At 46.6% G+C, this 18,379-nt stretch overlaps 1 protein-coding gene and 1 long non-coding RNA gene across 16 annotated transcripts in view; one reads left to right on the top strand and one right to left on the bottom strand.

Moving 5' to 3' along the window:
• The window catches only part of Map6 (microtubule-associated protein 6), a 70,359-nt gene extending 59,389 nt beyond the window's left edge, over positions 1 to 10,970 (bottom strand). For 12 of the 15 annotated variants that reach the window (XR_003946415.1, XR_003946414.1, XR_003946412.1 and 9 more), the window contains exon 1: positions 8,436 to 10,970. Coding sequence is in view for 3 of the 15 variants with exons in the window: in NM_010837.3 (NP_034967.2) it covers positions 8,436 to 9,727 (1,292 nt within the window). In the remaining 12 variants the exon portion in view is untranslated. The remainder of the gene's footprint in view (positions 1 to 8,435) is intronic. The other 3 variants (NM_010837.3, NM_001048167.1, NM_001043355.2) reach the window with 2 other exon arrangements.
• Gm26705 (predicted gene, 26705) lies at positions 10,531 to 17,268 on the top strand. The gene is made up of 4 exons (NR_103487.1): positions 10,531 to 10,604; positions 11,278 to 11,342; positions 13,921 to 14,100; positions 16,131 to 17,268. It is a non-coding gene; the product is annotated as a predicted gene, 26705 (long non-coding RNA).
• Positions 17,269 to 18,379: the final 1,111 nt, after the last annotated feature.

The raw sequence follows: 18,379 nt of genomic DNA, 5'->3' as shown, positions 1-18,379 counted from the left end.
AATTCCTGCCCCAACAGGATTATTTTATGGAGATACTTTTATTGCTACAACTCAGGGCAGGGGAGGATAGGAAATTCCACTGGCATGATGTGGGTAGAGGCTGTGAGTAGAAGCCAGGGAACTAAGTGAACAAAGCCAGTGTACAAAGCAGCCCTTCATAAAAAGGAATTGTCCAGTTGAAAATGTCTAAATGCCGAAACAGAATATCTCTGTGCATCAGTCCCCTAAGCAGCCAAAACAAACTGCCAGGATGGAATGGTCCGAAAAATACACAAAGCTGGGCCTGGTAGCAGGAATCTGTAATCCCAGCTACTTTGGGAGCTGAGATGGTAAGGAAGATCACGAGTCAAGGCCGTCTTCAGTGACTTTCAGGCCAACTGGGGTAACTTAGTCAGACCTGGTCTAGAAAAAATAGACTTGATGATGTAGCTCAATGGTAGAGCGCTTGCCCAACATGCACAAGACCCTAGATGCATCCCAAGGAGACATAAGGAAGGAGGGAGAGAAGGAGGAAGAAAGAACAGAGAACCCATACAAATTTATTAGGAAGTTGTGCTGTTCAGCCATCGTAAGAGATCTCACTGGGGACTGTGTAGAGTGGAACATATTTCCTTGACCCCGCGAGTCCCAGACTTATCCCTCCAGTCTATCCTTCCCACTGCTGGCAAAGTCACCTTTCCTAAAATCTCCCACCTGATTCTGGCCTTCCCTTTGCTTATAGGATAAGGAGCTGGCTGGAGCCTGAGAGTCCTGCCTTGAGAACTGCCCATATCTCTGCTAGTACTTTTCCTCAGATGGAGCCCTTCCCTGCTTAGTGCCCACTTAGGGGCAAGTCTGAGCATACTGGTCACATTCTCTATCGAGCACTCTCTGGGTAACATTCCAGCAGGGTGGAATGAACTTGTCTCTGTGCCCTGCCCCACCCTGCACCAGTAACTGCTCAGCACATGTGCTTTGGCTCACACAAGCTCTTGCAAGCATGGGACTCTTCATCATCCAAGAACTTAATTCAGAGCCTGACAGAGTAGACACAAGCATTTGGTGGCTTGAATCCAAGCTGAAAACACATACATTAATGTGACCTGGGAAGAGGAGTCCCAAATGGAGGGAAGACCAACATACACAAAGTCGGAGCTTCTAATGGTCTAGAAACCTTAGGATACACAAGGCCTGACAGCTCATAGGGACCCCCCAGAAGTGACAGTTCTACTCTTGCAGGGCTTATAGAGTGGCATAAGGCTTCTAGACTTCTGACAGGCACACAGGAGGCCCTCTCTAGCTTCTCAGGGAACATCTTGAGATCTTTTGGTTTGCAGGTTCAAGCCCATCCTGATATTGACCCCATTTGTCAGAAGATAACTGGTACAACCTGTGATGCTAATGCTGTTGTAGGGAGACCCCTTAATCCTAACGGACATTTGTTGGATTGTTTCCATGTTGTGTCTGGAACACTGAGTGATTCTTTATACCAGTTTGACTGGCTTTTGTTTGTTTGTGTTTAGTGCATGTCTGAATGATTCTCTAGAATTACCTGTGCAGGTTCTTTTCTCTGGGGGAGTCTTGGTATTACACCCCTGAAACTGACATGTACAGGACAGACTAATGACCTAATTAACCCCAACAAGACCAACCTTGAAAAAAAAAGAGAAAGCACAAATTAATGCCAGGTGTGAAAAACACAGCTACAGGCAAATAGATATATTTAAAATGTCACAAGAATGCTATTACCAAGTTTATGTCCATAACACTTGAAATTAGAAACCAGAAAATGTCAGTATCAATTGCTGGAACTGGCTCAAGAAGAAATGAAAAAAAAAAACAACCCTGAATAAATAACTCAAAATGAAGATGTCTAAATGGTAGTAAAATTCATGAAAAAGACCAGTAGGTGTACAGGAGAATTTTATCAGATAGTCAAGAGACAGCCCCTTCTACACAACTTGGTCCAAACAATTTAAAAGTAGGGAAATCAACTCATCTAGATTTATAACCTCAATCCCAACATTATTTGAGCACAATGTGAAAAAATTGAAAATATCAGACCAGTTTCACTTATAAATACACATGCCAATATTTTAAGTTATAAACAGCAAGCCAAGTTCAGCATAATAAAGATATTTCTTTTATCTAAGCAAGGATTACCTCAAGACAAATAATATGGCTTAGCCTCAGGAAGAGCTATCAATATTAAAAAGTAAAACCAGACATCAGTTGATATAGAAAAATTACTCAATAGGATCTAACAGCCATCCCTATTTTTTAAAAACTCGGAGCAATGTAGGAGAATGAGAGGTTTCCCAAGCTGTTCCCTGAAAAGCAGAGCAGACTTCATCCTTAAAGATAAACTGTTAGAAGCCGTCCTGTGTCCCTAGACAGACATCTGTTGCCACGGACCGCTCGAAACAACAGATGCACTCTAATCAATGCAAAACACAACACAAACAAGGCGCAGACACATTGGAAGCATGGCAACAGATTACTACTTGCTAGAAACACATAATCATCTCCTTGACAGAGCTGATTACAATGTGGTAAGGTTCCCAATCACAAGATTAACTTAGGGAAATAAATGTATTGGAGCAATAATAAATTAGTGGATGTAGCAAAGATGCTCCTCCCAAGAGGAACAATAATTAAAGGATAGTACAAAATAAGAGAAAACGAGTGTGTGGTATTCGCTCAGGCTAATGAAACGGAAAAGGGGATCCAGAAATGATACCCAAGTATATATGACACTTATGTGCTGGGAGAGACCTAATCAGGGGGGGAAAGGAAAGCCTTAAAAAGGGGGTGGGACAATGACACCTGCGAGGGGAGAGGGGGAAGTTGGTTTTTTTTTCAGATTTACTTTATTTCTGTGTGTCTGTCTGTGTGTCTGTGTGTGTGTGTGTGTGTGTGTGTGTGTGTGTGTGTGTGTGTGTGTGTGCATGTGTGTGGATACCCTGGAGGTGAATTACACGTCCTTATGAATTGTTTATTGGGGGTGCTGGAAACTTGAGCCCACTGCAAGAACAGCCATCTCTCCTAATTGCTGAGCCATCTCTCCAGCCCTGGGGGATCAGATCCCTAACATAGTCTATACACGAAGACAAAAATTCAATGAGTTTGCTACAGGCTTAACTGTAAGAAGATAAATTTAAAACCCTGTATGCATGATTATATATTCATATAAGATCTTGTGGAGGGAAATTACGTAAGTGAAGGATGTAGCCGACTTGAACAAAAAGTGTGTTTAACGTACTTTAAAAATGGACAGTGCATTTTTAACAAAGAAAGCCTTAAGTCTTACTTAGTAACAAGAATGGATTTGGGGGTTCCACTTTAAACTTGCCAAACAGGATCTGAGGACATAGCCTGGGGATCCGAAGCTTGGAAAGTTCTTCAGGAGGTTCTTTCTTCCCATCCTGAGGTTTGAGAACCCTGACTACAGAATCACCAAGAATTTAGAATGTTCAGATGTCCCGGCTAGATACCCAAGATGCACTGCATCAGAACTTCTGGGTGGGGCATCTATACATCAGCATTTTCTTTAAAAAAAAAAGTGTGTATAACCATTTGTGTGCATGTGCACATCTGAACACATGTGCACACGCATGTGGAGGTCAGAGATTAATAGCAGATATCTTCCTTGGTCATGCTCCACCTTACGTTTTGGCAGAAGATCTCTCCCTGAACCTAGAACTCACTCACTTGACTAGGCTACCTGGCCACTGAGCTCCATGGATGTCACTGTTTGCTCCAGGGCTGGAGTAACAGATGCATGCTGCCCCACCTGACAGTTTTATGTGAGTTCTGGGCGTCCGGGCTCAGGTTCTCTTGCTTTCACAGCTATCACGCTACTAACTGAACCATCTCTCCAAGCCCTGCATTAGCATTCTTAGAGATTGTACTATGCAGAGAGATTGAGCCACTTGCCCTAGGTGAAGACTTGTGTGCAGAGAGGCCTGTGGGTCTATCTGCCTTTCCCCAGATGAGCATTTCCTTCTGGAATAATGTGGCAGAATTCAGGCTTTATTCTAAAGAAGACATGACCCCCTTCCTTACGTAGGATTTAAGCTCACTCATTGGTTCCCCCCCACCCCCAGCACCTTGGTTGGCATCAGCAGGGCTTGGGGGTCATTTTATGCTGTAAGTTCAACCACATTAAATTGAAGGAAATTTATCAATATGGAAGTGAATAAATTTTTCACTAAGCCCTAAAAGTCCCATATGACCAACAATTCCTAGAAAGAATTAAGCTGTGAAATATACCAACAAAACAAAGCCCTTCATCTGAGCCCTCAGGAGCTGGGGAGATGTGGGCGAGCACATCCAACACATAGAGTTTGTCTCACACATTGTGACTACAAAGGAAGGAATCGTTTGGAAAGGCCGGGCAGAAGAAGGTGCTGAGAGGTCAGCATCTGAGGTTGTCTTGAGATGTTGCTAGAACTTGGGCAGAGGAAAATTAGGGAAGTATGCAGTTGGTGCATAGGGTGTAAGCCAAGTCAGACCTGCCTTCTCTAACCTTCACACAAGGCTGGAAACCAAAGGCTCTTTTCCTTCTGACTTCCCGCTACTGTTTTCATCTTTCAAGTATTTGCCTCTGGTTTACTAGTTTCACCTCCCAGAGCCTCCCCTGATTACATCTAGGAAGAGGTTGTCATTAGCATCGCTGCAGGAGCACCTGGTGCCACATTCATCCTGTTAGCAGACAGCCAAGGCAATGGGGTTAACTGGGAGGGGAATTTTAATGCCTTCCTTACGATTCATCTATCTCCTAATTGAGGATGCAAGGTCAAATGTCACAAGTGACTCCCCAATAAAATCTACCTTTAAGACGTGGTTCTTGATTTTATAGTATTATCTATGTCAAAAGAATACATTAAAATTTTATCAACCTCATGATTATGGATAATGGCAAAGATACCCCCAGATACCATTTATACCTGCTGATAAGAACAATTTTTCAAAGCCAGAGCAGCCCAGGGTAGCTGATGTTATTCACTGACTGCGCATTTGCACATATACGATTCTGCATACAGAATAGAATGTGCATTAAATCACAGACCAGTGCATGGCGATGATGGAGGACATGTCCTTTTCTCTCACACTGCTGCCATGTGATGGATGTCACTTGTAAGGCCCAGGAGAGGGAACAGCCGCCATGGCGAGAAGAGAAGGTCGTATAAATCAAATTGCCATTGATGTGGAGCCTAATTTGGCTTCTATGGTGACACCAGGCCCCTTTACAATGGACATGGGGTATATTTAAACTAAAGAGCTCTCCAGAATCATAGCAAGGAAAAGAAAGTCAGACAATAGGGGAGGGGAAAAAAACAATGTTCCAAATAGGTCTATACATCCCAGACATTTTTTTATCTATACTATGTTATGTTAATTTATAGAACATATTACTTCTTTACAGATACTTCCACCCAAAGTCCATTTCCCTGGAATTGATTAGTGTTTCTTATGGAACAACAGCAACAAAGTAAGTTTTGCAACAAATTTGTCATAAATTCAAATTGTTCATTAAAGAAATGTCTGTTTTTTAGAAAGACACATGTTCTTAATATTTCAAAATACAACAAAAGGGCATGGATGGTCACAAAGTCAAATATATGTACTTTACAGAAAATGTGATTTAAAAAGAATCGAGGTGTTCAAAGATTGTTCATAATAAGTTGATAGAATTCTGACAGCAGATAAAAGCGATCTTCAAGAGACTCGTGTCCCCTACACGAGTCTAAGCAGCCAGTATTTGTGTAATTGGAAAGTGGACAAGGGCATGCATGCCTACCACAGGTAAGGCTTTGTTGCAGGGTAGAGTGCTATTTGGAACAAAGGCACAGACCAACATTTGAAGTGAGTCGTCGCATCTGAGGGGCGGGCTCATTCTCGAGCTGTCTGACCCAGCTTCCACAAATAGAACAACTCCAGCCAGCTCAGAAACATAAACTGAGCAGGATCACCCAAGGCGGTGTGGGAGCCTTGGCTCTCTGAATCCAACTGGCTTGATCTCTATGAAGGTGAGAAGGGGCAGATCCTGCTGGGTGGATCCACTCGCCAGATTCCACCCGTAAGGTTCCACCCACCAGGGCGTGGCAGAGTGGAAGATGAAAGGGGAAGCAGGAATCCAATGCCAGGGTACCCACAGACCAACCTTTCAGATAAATGAACTAGGATTTGTGAACACAAGTACCAGGGCAGAATCAGAAACTCACATTCATCTTGGCTTGTGGGTGTTTGTTTCTGTCTCTCTTTTGATCCTCCAGTGCTAGTATAAACATTATTATGAGAACCCCACTTCCCTGTGGCTGTCCAAGGAAAAGGAGCTTCGTCCTTGTTTGACCCAGACCTTGGAAAGGAAGTAATATACTAATGCTGGAAGGTCAGTCTGGTTGTGATATCAGTTAACCCAGAGAGAGGTACCTAGTGGGAACCAGAATGCAGGAAGCCATGGAATTCTGAGGCAGGGCTCTGACTTTTGCCTTAACAATAGAGTCTCTATTTATGCCAGTCTTCTGGCTGCATGAGAGGAGTGCCTGCAGAGCCTACTGAAGCGCCCACACACAGGGTTAGCAGAAGACACTAACTCTGTAGCCCTTCCTTCCACACTTAGGAAAAGGGCACCTAACTGACTGTGGAGCTGAATGAAGACCTCAGAAGTCACAGCTGCACAAGGCCAGCTCCATCATTATCACACACATCTGCTTCCTCAGTACCCAAGCCCGGTGCTGCTACATGTTCAAGTCAACTAGGATCTATCAGCTAGCTGATGTTGGTAGAAACATAAAGGAAGGCCCAAAAGCTAAACATTCAGAGATGTGCACTGGATGGATGTGAGGTGAGAAAGCAGGCCAAGGCTGCATGCAGCACAGGGAGAATTGTATAAACAGGGTGTGCGTGGAGGAAGATGGGGGATGTTTCTAAGTTTGAAAGCGTTCATTTTCAAGGAACGTGAATGTGCCAGAGGATAAGGGACACATTAATGTCTGACCTTTGAGAAGCTCCACCCAGCAGCTGACTCAGACAGATACAGACACCCATGGCCAAACAGTGGATGGAGCTTGGGGAGTCTTGTGGAAGTATAGGGAGAAGGATTGTAGGCCCCTAAGGAGATAGGAACTCCACAGGAAGATCAACAGAGTCAACTAACCTGGACCCTTAGGGGTTCTCAGAGACTGAACCACAAACCAAAGAGCATACATGGGCTGGACCTAGACCTCTCTGCACATATACAGCAGATGTGCAGCTTGGTCTTCATGTGGGTCCCAAACAACTGGAATGGGGGCTACCCCAAAAAGCTGTTGGCTGTTCGTGGAATATGTTCTTCTAGCTGGGTTGACTTGTTTGGCCTGAGTGGGAGAGGATTAGACTAGCCCTGCAGAAACTTGATGTACCAGGGTAGGGAGATACTCAGGGGGAGACCCCACCCACTTAGAGAAGAAGTGGGGCATGGGGAGAAGGACTGTAGGGGGCAGTGAGCAGGATGTAAAGGGAATAAGTAAATTAATTAATTAACTAATTAATTAAAAGAAAAAATAGAAACATCTGAACACAAAGGAAGAAAGGAGCTGCCTCAACAGGGAAGAGGGCTAGGGACATCCAGGAAGCAGAATCAAGAATAAGGGGGCATCACATAGGAGAGTATAAATGGAAACAAGACCTCTCACTACATCTCAGGCATGGCCAGTCATCCCGAGTCATCTCTTTCCATCTTTCCATCAGCTAGAGCCATGTTTGGCATTTAGTCTATCCTCAAAACTGTACAGAATATCTCAGCTTAAATCAGTCCTGTGTGGATAGTTCTAAGTTGACTATTATTGATCCCAGTTACAGATAAGAATGTGAAGGCCCAGGAAGGTTAAAAAGCTCGCCCAATGTGTCAAAGCTACTGAAGAGGCAGGAGGGGAATGACTTCAAAGTACTAGAGCCAGTTATTAAGGAGCATGTAGAGAAATCTGGAAAAGGGTGTGGCGCTTGAGTGTCAGCCAGGAACTGGGGGAGGAATCGAATAGGAAGAGACCAGGACAATGTAAGAGACTGGGGAGGAGAAAGGGTCTCACGGGGAAGTAAGTGAGAAGTGAATGAGTGGAGGCGACTAGGGGACGGGAGCCAGGCTGGGACAGCAGGCGAACTGATGAGACAGGGGGAAACTGACAGGGTCTCTGTGGGGCAGATAGGGAGCTGAGCTAGGCAGCCAAGAGGAAAATGTGGCTTAGGGGTGGCACAAAAAACAAGCTGGGAAAACCAGTGTGGAAACTGTTAAGGGCTTTCCGACAGGGTGGGGCAGTAAAGTCTGGGTTGAAAGGGTTCTGGAATGTGGCTGAAGAGGGTGTGGTCTGGCCCTGGAGAAGAAGCTGAATGCGAAGCTTTCGGTGTGGGGGTAGAATGGGTGGTCCTCGCGAGGGGATGAGGGTGACCAGCATCACCTGCTGCCCCAGTCTCACCTGTAAGAGCTGCTTACTGTACTCGCCACCTCCTCCCGGATTTGCCTGTTGAGGGCATCTGCCACCGCGCGCCCCTTGCCTCCTTCAGGCCCTGTGCCTTGGGCATGGGCAGCGGGTGTCTGTTCGTGCCCCTCCGAGCGACGCACCATCCAGGCCGGCCCCGCCTTCCTCCTCGTGTCGCGCTCGTCTGCACCAGATGCCTTTCCAGCTGCGGGGCCGCCCTCCTGGGTCTGAGACTGGGCGGGTGGCAGCGGCGTCTCCTCGTGCCCTTCCGTGCGAGTCACCATCCACGCGGGTCCAGCCTTCCTGCGTGTGTCACGCTGATCTGCACCGGACGCCTTTCCAGCTGCAGGACCACCCTCCTGGGTCTGGGATTGGGCTGGGGGCAGAGGCTTCTCTTCGTGCCCTTCGCTGCGAGTCACCATCCATGCTGGCCCTGCCTTCCTGCGTGTGTCACGCTGATCTGCACCGGACGCCTTTCCAGCTGCAGGACCACCCTCCTGGGTCTGGGATTGGGCTGGGGGCAGAGGCTTCTCTTCGTGCCCTTCGTTGCGAGTCACCATCCATGCTGGCCCTGCCTTCCTACGTGTGTCGCGCTGGTCTACACCGGACGCCTTTCCTGCCGCCAGCACCCCGGCTCCTCCAGCACCCTCCGGGTCCCGGGCATCAGCAGAAAGTTGCATGGGCCCGCGCTCTTGGCTCTGAGGCCGACGCTTGGGCACCCCGAGAACAGGTTGGGAAGGCTGCGAAGTCGCAGGGATTTGCACCGGCTTGGGGATCCAGGGATGGTCCCCGCGCCGGGGCAGCGGCCAGGCGCGGAAGTCCTTCTGGTACTGGGTCTCGCGCTCGAAGGGCGCGTCGGACGGCTGGTACTCGCTGCGCGGCCGGCAGCTTGGCTCGGGCCGCTGCACTTTCCAGGCGCGGTAGTCCTGTCGCATCACCGAGTCCGCGGGGCCTGAGCCGGAAGTGGAGGCTGAGGCCGCGCCCAAGCCCAGCCCGCTCCGGCCGGGGGCGGCTACAGTCTCGCGGTCGACGCTGGGCCCGGGCGCAGGCCCTGTTGCCCGGGCAACTGCATCCGACTCTCCCTGGGCTGGCTGCGTCTCTATGGCGACAGCACGCGAGGGGGGCGCTAACGCGGGCTGCAGCGGAGCTGGCGGCTGCGGAGGGGCGCCTGGGTGTTCGGTGGCCTCCGAGTACTTGGTGAAAACCAGCGGCACCGCAATGTCCGCCTTGTCCAGCTGGTTCCAGAAGCGGGCGATGCAGCAGGCCCTTGTGATGCACGGCCACGCCATGTTAGCCACAAAGCCTTTTTGTGGTCCTAAATCAAATCTCCAATCTCCCTTTAACCCCAACCCAGACCCGCCAATGTGGTTCCCACCGCTTCCTTCCCTTAGAAGCCCTTTGCCTCGTCCTCCACCCTCAAAGAGCACCCGGGGACAAGGTACCGCTGAGATAAAGTCCGTAAAGTCCCTCGATTGCCGGCTGCAAACGCCTGCTGCAGAGGAGCTGCTGTGGGCAGTGAAGAATAGGAGCGAGGCTCAGCGTCCCAGAGTCCAGGCCTAGGGCGTCTGGGCGCGCCCTCTCTGCGACTGCGGTGTCTAGCAGACCCCGGCAGAGCAAGGAGATGCTTGGCAAAGAGGCTGTGGGCTTAAGCCATGGCGCAGGGAAGGATCCGCAAGCAGGCTTTTATCTCCTTTCCGTCTGGTTCAGCCGGCCGCCTAGCGAGGCTTGGCAGCGGTCACCTCCAACCCAGACAGAGCAGAGAGCAAAACGGCCTCTATCTATACCCCCGGTGATGCCGCAGCCGCTGCCGCTGTCGTCTTCTGCTGCAGAGAGGCGGCCCCACCCTTTTTTGCGGCTCAGCAAGGGAGGTGGGGTGATCAAGAAAAGATGCTGAGAGTATGCGCGCTGCAGAAAAAAAAAAAAAAATCACCTGCTGTCGTCAGGGCGCGCAGCTGAGAGGTTGCCCTCTCCCTGTCCCCTCCTCCCTTCTCTCTGGCAGCTCCTCCCTTCTCTGTTCCCAGGCAACAGCAGAACTGGGTCCTTGATAGGTTCAAGTCCCAAGCTCCTGAGGACTTGCTGTCCTTGAGTTGCCAGCTTCATGTCCTAGAACCGAGTCTCCTCTCTTTCGTAAAATCGCCCCAACCAATGAATACTAATTTTTTAAGTGTAAGACCGCCCCGCCTCCATGAAATGTCTGTTTCAGACTAGATGCTTTGGCTTCTTTTAAAAATCTTTTTTACTTTTTTTTTTTTTTTTTTGGTTTTTGGCTTTTGTTTTTTCGAGACAGGGTTTCTCTCTGTAGTCTTGGCTGTCCTGGAACTCAGTCTGTAGACCAGGCTGGCCTTGAACTCAGAAAAGCCGCCTGCCTTTGCCTCCCAAGTGCTGGGATTAAAGGCGTGCGCCACCTTTTAATTATGTGCTTTTGTCTGTGTGTGGGTATATGCACATGGGCTCTGGTGCCTGCTGAGGCCAGAGGGTCAGAAGTAGATTTCCCTGGTGCTGTGCAGGCGACTATGAGCTCCCACCCCACCCCCATGTGAATGCTGGGACCCGGACTTGGGTCCTCTGGAACACCAATACAAGTTTTTAACCACTCAGCCCCTGAATAGATACTTTAAAAGGGAGAGCTGCAGTTAATTGGTCAGCTATCAGGCTGTACTTATGCTCCGTGTTGCTGGTTCTTGACCTAAGCCTATGTGTACAGGGCTTCCCCAGTTGTATGAGATTGGGAGAGGCCGGCCTGGGAGAGGCCGGCCTAGCCATACTCTGGCTGTTCCTTCTTTAAGCAACTGGGAAGCAGTGAGTCTACTCTCCCAGGATAAAATTGGTTCTTCTCCAGCCCAGATGCTGCACTGGGGGAAAGGGAGAAAAAGGAAGATTCTGGAAAGAGACCCAAGGGAGGAGGTAAGCGGCTGGATGAGAGACAGTTCCCTAGGAAAAGGGAGACCTCTTTGAGGGGATTCTCGGTTGTGTTTCTGCCTTCTTTTCTACTTTGGGGTTGAACAGATTTTGGAATCTAATGGACCTGCTTTGGCTCTGATACTCTCTTTGTGACTTGGGTTGTCTCTGGGCTGCAGTCCCCTGGGTCGGGGCGGGGGGTGGGGGGGTGGGGGGGGAGGGGTAGTAGAGCTAATAAATGCCTCGGGGTGGTTTCATGAGGAAAGTTAAGCACCCAGAGCAGAAGCCTGGAGTCCATACTCAGGGATTTGGATCCTGGCTTCTGCACTTTTGGCTCTAAGGCATAGACAAATTGTGGCAACCTCTGACCCTTAACTTTGTCTCTGAGCAAGGGTATCTATTCTGAACTTACAAAGTTTTTCTGAAGACTGAAGTGACACAATTCACAAGAAATATTAGCTGCAGCTCCTGGCATATAGAAATGGCTTCTTCAGCAGAACCTGTTAATATTCAAAAGCTTATCCAAAAGTCTCACAGGCAGAGCCTCCCAGATAAGCCACTGAGAAGCCTGCTACTTGGAAATCTGCTACTTCACAAGGAAAAGAAAGAGTTCATTTTCTTAAAAGTCCCAAATATTTACTCTTAATTAATTTATTTGTGGCATATATGCACATGTGTACGTCTAAGGGAGGATGCTGGGTATTCTGCTCTACCATTCTCTGCCTTTTTCCCCATGAAACAAGGTTTCTCACTGAATCTGAAGCTAGGCTCACTGGCTAGCAAGCCCCTGCAGTTTTCCTGGCTCTGCCCCTCACAGTGCTGAGGTCCCAGGTGCTCACCTGACCACACCCTGATTTGTGCTTCACTGTGCAGGACTTGAACTCATGTGCTCACGCTTGCATAGCAAGGGAACTGCATTAGGAGGCCATAATTCTGTAAGGGAAGAGTACGTTATTGTAAGGTGAATATGTCTTCCTGGGGTGGATCCCTCCTCAGTCCCCTCACCTGTCTCACTGGATTAACCCTTAAGGAGGTGACAAGGTCATCTTGTCACCTGAGGTAGATTCCATCCTTTTTGATCCAGTCAGATAGTAAGCAGTGTTTCAGATTAGCTCTGACTTAGTAATAAGCCTCAAGGATCCATCATATCTTTTCATGGCTTGGTATCTCATTTCTCTTTTCTGTAATATTACTGTGTTCCATAGATTATTTATCCAGTCACCTGCTGAATGGCATGCTGGTTGCTTCAACTTGGGGGGAATTATAAACAAAGCTGCTAAAACAGTGTTCAGGTTTCTGTGCTGACATAAGCTTTGGGCTCTTTTGGGTAATTATCAAGGAGCAGGATTGTGATTATGTGGCCAAAAGAATAGCTAGTTTTGTAACAAAGCAAACTGTCTTCCACCATAATTGTACCAGTTTTGAGTACTCAGTAGTAACTGATGAGTTAGTTTTGTAACAAAACAAACTGTCTTCCACCATAGTTGTACCAGTTTTGAGTGCTCAGTAGTAACTAATGAGAACTCCTGTTTCTCTCCCCCTTGCCAGTGTTTGGTGCTGTGTCTGTTTGGGTTACATTTGTTGTTTAATTTGCAAGTCTTTAGCAACATAATACATTGAGCTTTTTTTTTTCTTATGCCAATTTGGCCAGATCCAACTTGTTGATGAGGGATCTGTTCAAGGGATTGTCCTCCTACCTCTACATACAAGCATGTGATGTTATGCCCAGCTACACTCATACACACTTAGATAGATAGATAGATAGATAGATAGATACATACATACATACATACATACATACATGATTGATAGATAGATAGATAGATGATAGGTAGGTAGGTAGGTAGATAGATAGATAGATAGATAGATAGATCAATAGATAGATAGATAGATAGAAAAATCTGATATTTAGTAGTGTTTATGTTAGGAGCAAGCCATGGTTTAATAGCCAGCAATGTACAGATATAATTCCACACACAACAGATTAATGTGGAAGATCATGAGTCATCTTAAAAGCGTGATCATATTGATACTTAGCAATCAATTCTTAAAATAGCCTGTAAGTTAGACCTTCCCTATTATATCAAAGGCACTCACTCTGCTTCCTGCTTTATCGTGAAATGCTGGGCTTTTTCCTTACGCATTAGGGGACCATGGGACAAAGTTACAGGCTTCAGTGTTGAAGCTACGTAGTCCTTGGAGGACTCATAGGACCTCTGCTGGGGCTGCCGTGAGATCAGAAGTAGGGACGAAAGAAAGCAAGATAATGGCATCTTTGAATTCTGGGATCAGAATAAAATAATGATAATATTTTAAGATCAAAAATATTTATTTGGAGTCCTAGAATTTCAAAGTAATAAAACAACAGAGTTCCAGAATCATAAAATAAATGAAAATTAGATCAAATATAAGAAGCTAAGAAGCTAGAAATCACAGACTCGCATACATATGTTCTCTCTCTCTCTCTCTCTCCCTCTCCCTCTCCTTCCCTCCCAACTGGCTGTTGCTAGAGACTATCATAGACTAAATGTATGTGTGCACCAAACATCTATGTTAAAACCCTAACCAAAGGGGCTATCTCTAGGGAAAACACAGATGAAGTCATGAGGATGCCACCCCACCCCACTTCAGACACATGCCCTTAAAGAAGAGGAAGAGGCCGGAGTCATATGTTTGCAGCATCTGCATAGCAGGAAATGGATCCTCACGGACACCACTTGCATCAGAGCTTTGATGTTGTACTTCCCACGCCCTGGAACTGTGGGTAAAGAGCACTTGTTGTTTCAGCTCGGTATCTATGGTGTCTGTCCCAGAACTAAAACAGGCTAAGATACACAGTAAACATGTCTTCTTTTTGTTGAACTAAAATTTTAAAATCTCCTTTACACAACATGAGGGCCTTGTGAAGACATTTTTAAAACAACTATAACGTCCTCAGATTTCAAGGTGCTCTGCTATTCATTATCCAGTCCAACTACTACACTAAGCAAGGTCACCTGACACTCTGCAACTCGTTTGTTTGTTACCCAAGGAATTGTCGCCCGATCATTTACCAACTGCTGGCGTCCCTTGCCCAGCACACTCGCTATGATGATGTTTGTCACATGATGATTTCTCAGAATCCTTTATTCTTTCTACACTTAGTAGCTGGCCTCTTTGTTATACACTGTCGGATTCATGAATATTTTTACTGTGGTATTAACCCATTTTTTTCACTTTTCATTTTGAGGCTTATGTTGTCCAGATTTTCTAAGTGGGAATCCTTGGTGATAGATCTGAGATGCCCTTAAATAAAATGGCCCGGATAAATTTTAAATTCCATCCTAAACACACTCCCTGCCTACCTTCCTCCAGTGTTTCCAGAACGTGGAAGGAGGCATAAATGCATGCTGTGTGCATTTCTTAAATATACATGACTCCATAGTAAATATGTATTCAATATTTTCCTCGGAATGATATCAACCCTTAAGAAGCTTTCTCAAGGCCAAGGAGATGGCTACAGGGGTAAAAGTGCTTGCTGGATCGGGATGAAGATTGGAATTCAGGCCCCCAGAACTTACGTAAAAGTTAGGCATAGCTGCATGTGTCTGCTACCCCAACACTGGGGGTGGAGACAGGTGAACAAAAACAGTTAAGAGTTGTGTATTTCATTTTATGAGTATGGGTGTTTTGCCTGCTTGTATGTACACGTATCGTTGGTTCCCCTGGAACTGGAGTTACAAATGGTTGCGAACCATCATATAGGGATGAGGAACTGAGCCTGGGTTCTCTGCAAGAGCAGCAAGTGCTGCTATCCAGTGAACCATCTCTTCAGCTATAACAAATGGCTCTTTAAGGGACTGTCCCTCCGCCGATGTTCTCATAAGTTTTTTTTTTAAGATTTATTTATTTATTTATTTATTTATTTATTATATGTAAGTACATTGTAGCTGTCTTCAGACACTCCAGAAGAAGGAGTCAGATCTCATTACGGATGGTTGTGAGCCACCATGTGGTTGCTGGGATTTGAACTCTGGACCTTCGGAAGAGCAGTCGGGTGCTCTAACCCACTGAGCCATCTCACCAGCCCCTCATAAGTTTTATATAGGTACTTTTTTTTTTTTTCTGCCCTGGCTGTCCTGGAACTCACTATGTAAACCAAGCTGGCCACCAACTCACAGAGATCCTCCTGTCTCTGCCTCCTAAGTGCTGAGATGAAAGACATTTTAAAAAAAGAAAAAGAAAAAAAAAAAAAAAGAAAAGGAAAGGAAAAAGAAGGCATGTATGTGTGTATCTGTGTACATGGATGCAGGAGTATATAGAGGCCAGCAGAGGGCATCAGATCTCCTGGCGGTAGCTTTACAGGTGCTTGTGAGCTGCCTGACGTGGGGGCTGGGAACTGCTGGAGCCCACTGCAAAGGCAGTATGTGCTCTTAGCTCTGAGCCATCTCTCCAGCCTCTCTCTTAAGTGATTTATTTCAGAATGTCCTGTTTTGCCTGTGATGTGAGGGCATACAGCAGAACCTCACCCTCGCCTCGAGGCCCTGGCCCTGCTCCTGGGTCATTTCAGCTCGAGCTGTGCTCTTTCCTTTCTACCCCGCCTTTAGAGTCAAAGACAGTCATGTGATACGGGGTTTCCAATGAGGAATAAGTAGAAGACCCTTAGGGGTTTCTGAGTAAATATGGGCTTTCTGATTCAAGTGTTTTCCCTCCCTCCCTCTCTCTCTTCCTCCCACCCTTCCTCCCTCCCTCCTCTCTCCCCTCCCCCCTCCCTTCCTCTGCCTTCTTCATTTGTGAAAACTGGACATGAACTAGAGAGAGATCCCTGTTTGTCTGCATGAGGCAACAAGCTTGCGAGCAGAAGCTGCAACTAAGGATTATGGAGGTGCAGACAGAAGGAGCCTGGACCTGCCGCTGGTTGCACTGGCCTTCTGGGATTCTGCTTGCCCTTACTCTCTGCCCTCTTCTTCTTCTTCTTCTTTTCTTCTTCTTCTTCTTCTTCTTCTTCTTCTTCTTCTTCTTCTTCTTCTTCTTCTTCTTCTTCTTCCTTCTCCTTCCTCCTCCTCCTCCTCCTCCTCCTCCTGTGATGTGAGGTCATACAGCAGAACCCCACCCTCCTCCTCCTCCTCCTCCTCCTCCTCCTCCTCCTTCTTCTTCTTCTTCTGTTTTAGATTTTTTTTATGAGAAAAATAAACACATTTTTGGTAGGTCAGCGTCCTGTAGCTTGTAGCCAAGTACAAGCCCTGGAGACAGCAATGGCTTTAAGTCCTTCATGTTTCTTTAAATGGTCTTTAAATGTATAGTGGCAGAAGTCTTGACTCACAACACTAAGGAACCAGAGGCAGGCAGATCACTGTGAGTTCAAGGCCAGCTACATAGTGAGACTGTGTCAGAGAGAGAGGGACAGAGAGAGAGAGAGACAGAGACAGAGACAGAGAGACAGAGACAGAGAGACAGAGAGAGACAGAGACAGAGTTTTCTTTGATCAGTAAGCCTGTTCCTCCCTGACAGACAATGCCTCCGCTAGCACACAGTAAGTCTGTACTAGTGAGGATCTCCCGTTTTACTGATCCGTTCCTGGACAATCAATACAAAGATGGAGGGTGTTAAAGCCTCTTCTCTTCCTTCCCCTCCTGCTCCTCCTCCTTATTTTCTATGTTGTTATTTATTTTTTCACAAATACCAGGTCCCATCCCACACTGTATGACACAACACCGAACAAAGCAAGCAAGTCCTTGTGTGGCCCTTTGGCAGTGCAAGCCACCCTTCGTTGTTCCATATTCATTTTGGAGTCAGTCTGACCAATTCTTGACAATTCTAATGGAAAGAAAATTTCATGAAGTGCTTCGCCAGACTCCATTGTCTATATAACACTGTGTTCTGTTTTGTGAAAGAACATTTGAGCTGTTTCTAGTTTGGGAATATTAAAACATTATGCTTTTGTGAATGCTTATTTCCAAGTATCCTATTAATCTCTCTGTTTCCCAGGAGCATGGGTTCTATAGTTCTATATGCTGGGCTCTATAGTATACATATCTAACTTTTAATGAAATAGCCAGACTGGTTTCCAAAGCGCCTCTATTTTGGCCATTCCAATGGACACAGGACACCATGCTCACCAGCATTCTGTCGCTGTGACAGAATGCCTGAGGTAATTGCTTTATGAGGAGGGAAGTTTGTTTGGATCACAGCGTTACAGGCTTCAGTCTAGGGTCATTTGGTACCCTGTTGTCTTCTTATATTGTGACAAAACACCATGACTAAGGAAGTGAATTTATAGAAGGGTTTACTTTACGGTTATGGTTCCACAGGGACAGGAGGCCATTTCCATCACAGTGGGGAATTGCAGCAGCAAGCACCATGCATGGTGGCAGCAACAACTGACAACTCACATCCCCAACTGCCAACAGGAAGCAGAGAGAACTAACTCAAACAGGCAAGTCATTTACCACCTCAGAGCACTACCCACCAACCCATATGCCAGTGACATACCTTCCCCAGCAAGGTCACACTTCTAAGTTCCCCCAAACAGCCACCAAATGGGACCAAGTATTCACAGGCCTGGTCTAGGAGGGCATTCTTATTTAACATCCCACATTTGCCTTTAGGACTGTTGTGAGGCAGCGCAATGTGACAGAGAGCCCATGAAGGCAGAAGATTGCTGACGTTGGGGCAGCTGGTAAGCAAAGACAGGACAAAGAGGTTCCAACGTTCCCAGGGCATGCCCCCAATATCCTAACTTCTTTGCAGAAATCCCCATCACCCAAAAGTTCCACCAGCCCCCGATAGAGCCATAGCTAGGAACCAGAACATCAAGCATATGTTTTGGTAAAAGACACTGAAGGGGCTGGAGAGATGGCTCAGCAGTTAAGAGCACTGACTGCTCTTCCGAAGGTCCTGAGTTCAAATCCCAGCAACCACATGATGGCTCACAACCATCCGTAATGAGATCTGACCCCCTCTACTGGGGTGTTTGAAGACAGCTACAGTGTACTTACATATAATAAATAAATAAATAAATAAATCTTTTTTTAAAAAAAGACATTCAAGACTCAACCTACAGC

The sequence above is a fragment of the Mus musculus genome, chromosome 7 (genome assembly GCF_000001635.26).
Source record: "Mus musculus strain C57BL/6J chromosome 7, GRCm38.p6 C57BL/6J".
Lineage (NCBI taxonomy): Eukaryota > Metazoa > Chordata > Mammalia > Rodentia > Muridae > Mus > Mus musculus.
This window is presented reverse-complemented; position numbering and strand designations above follow the sequence as displayed.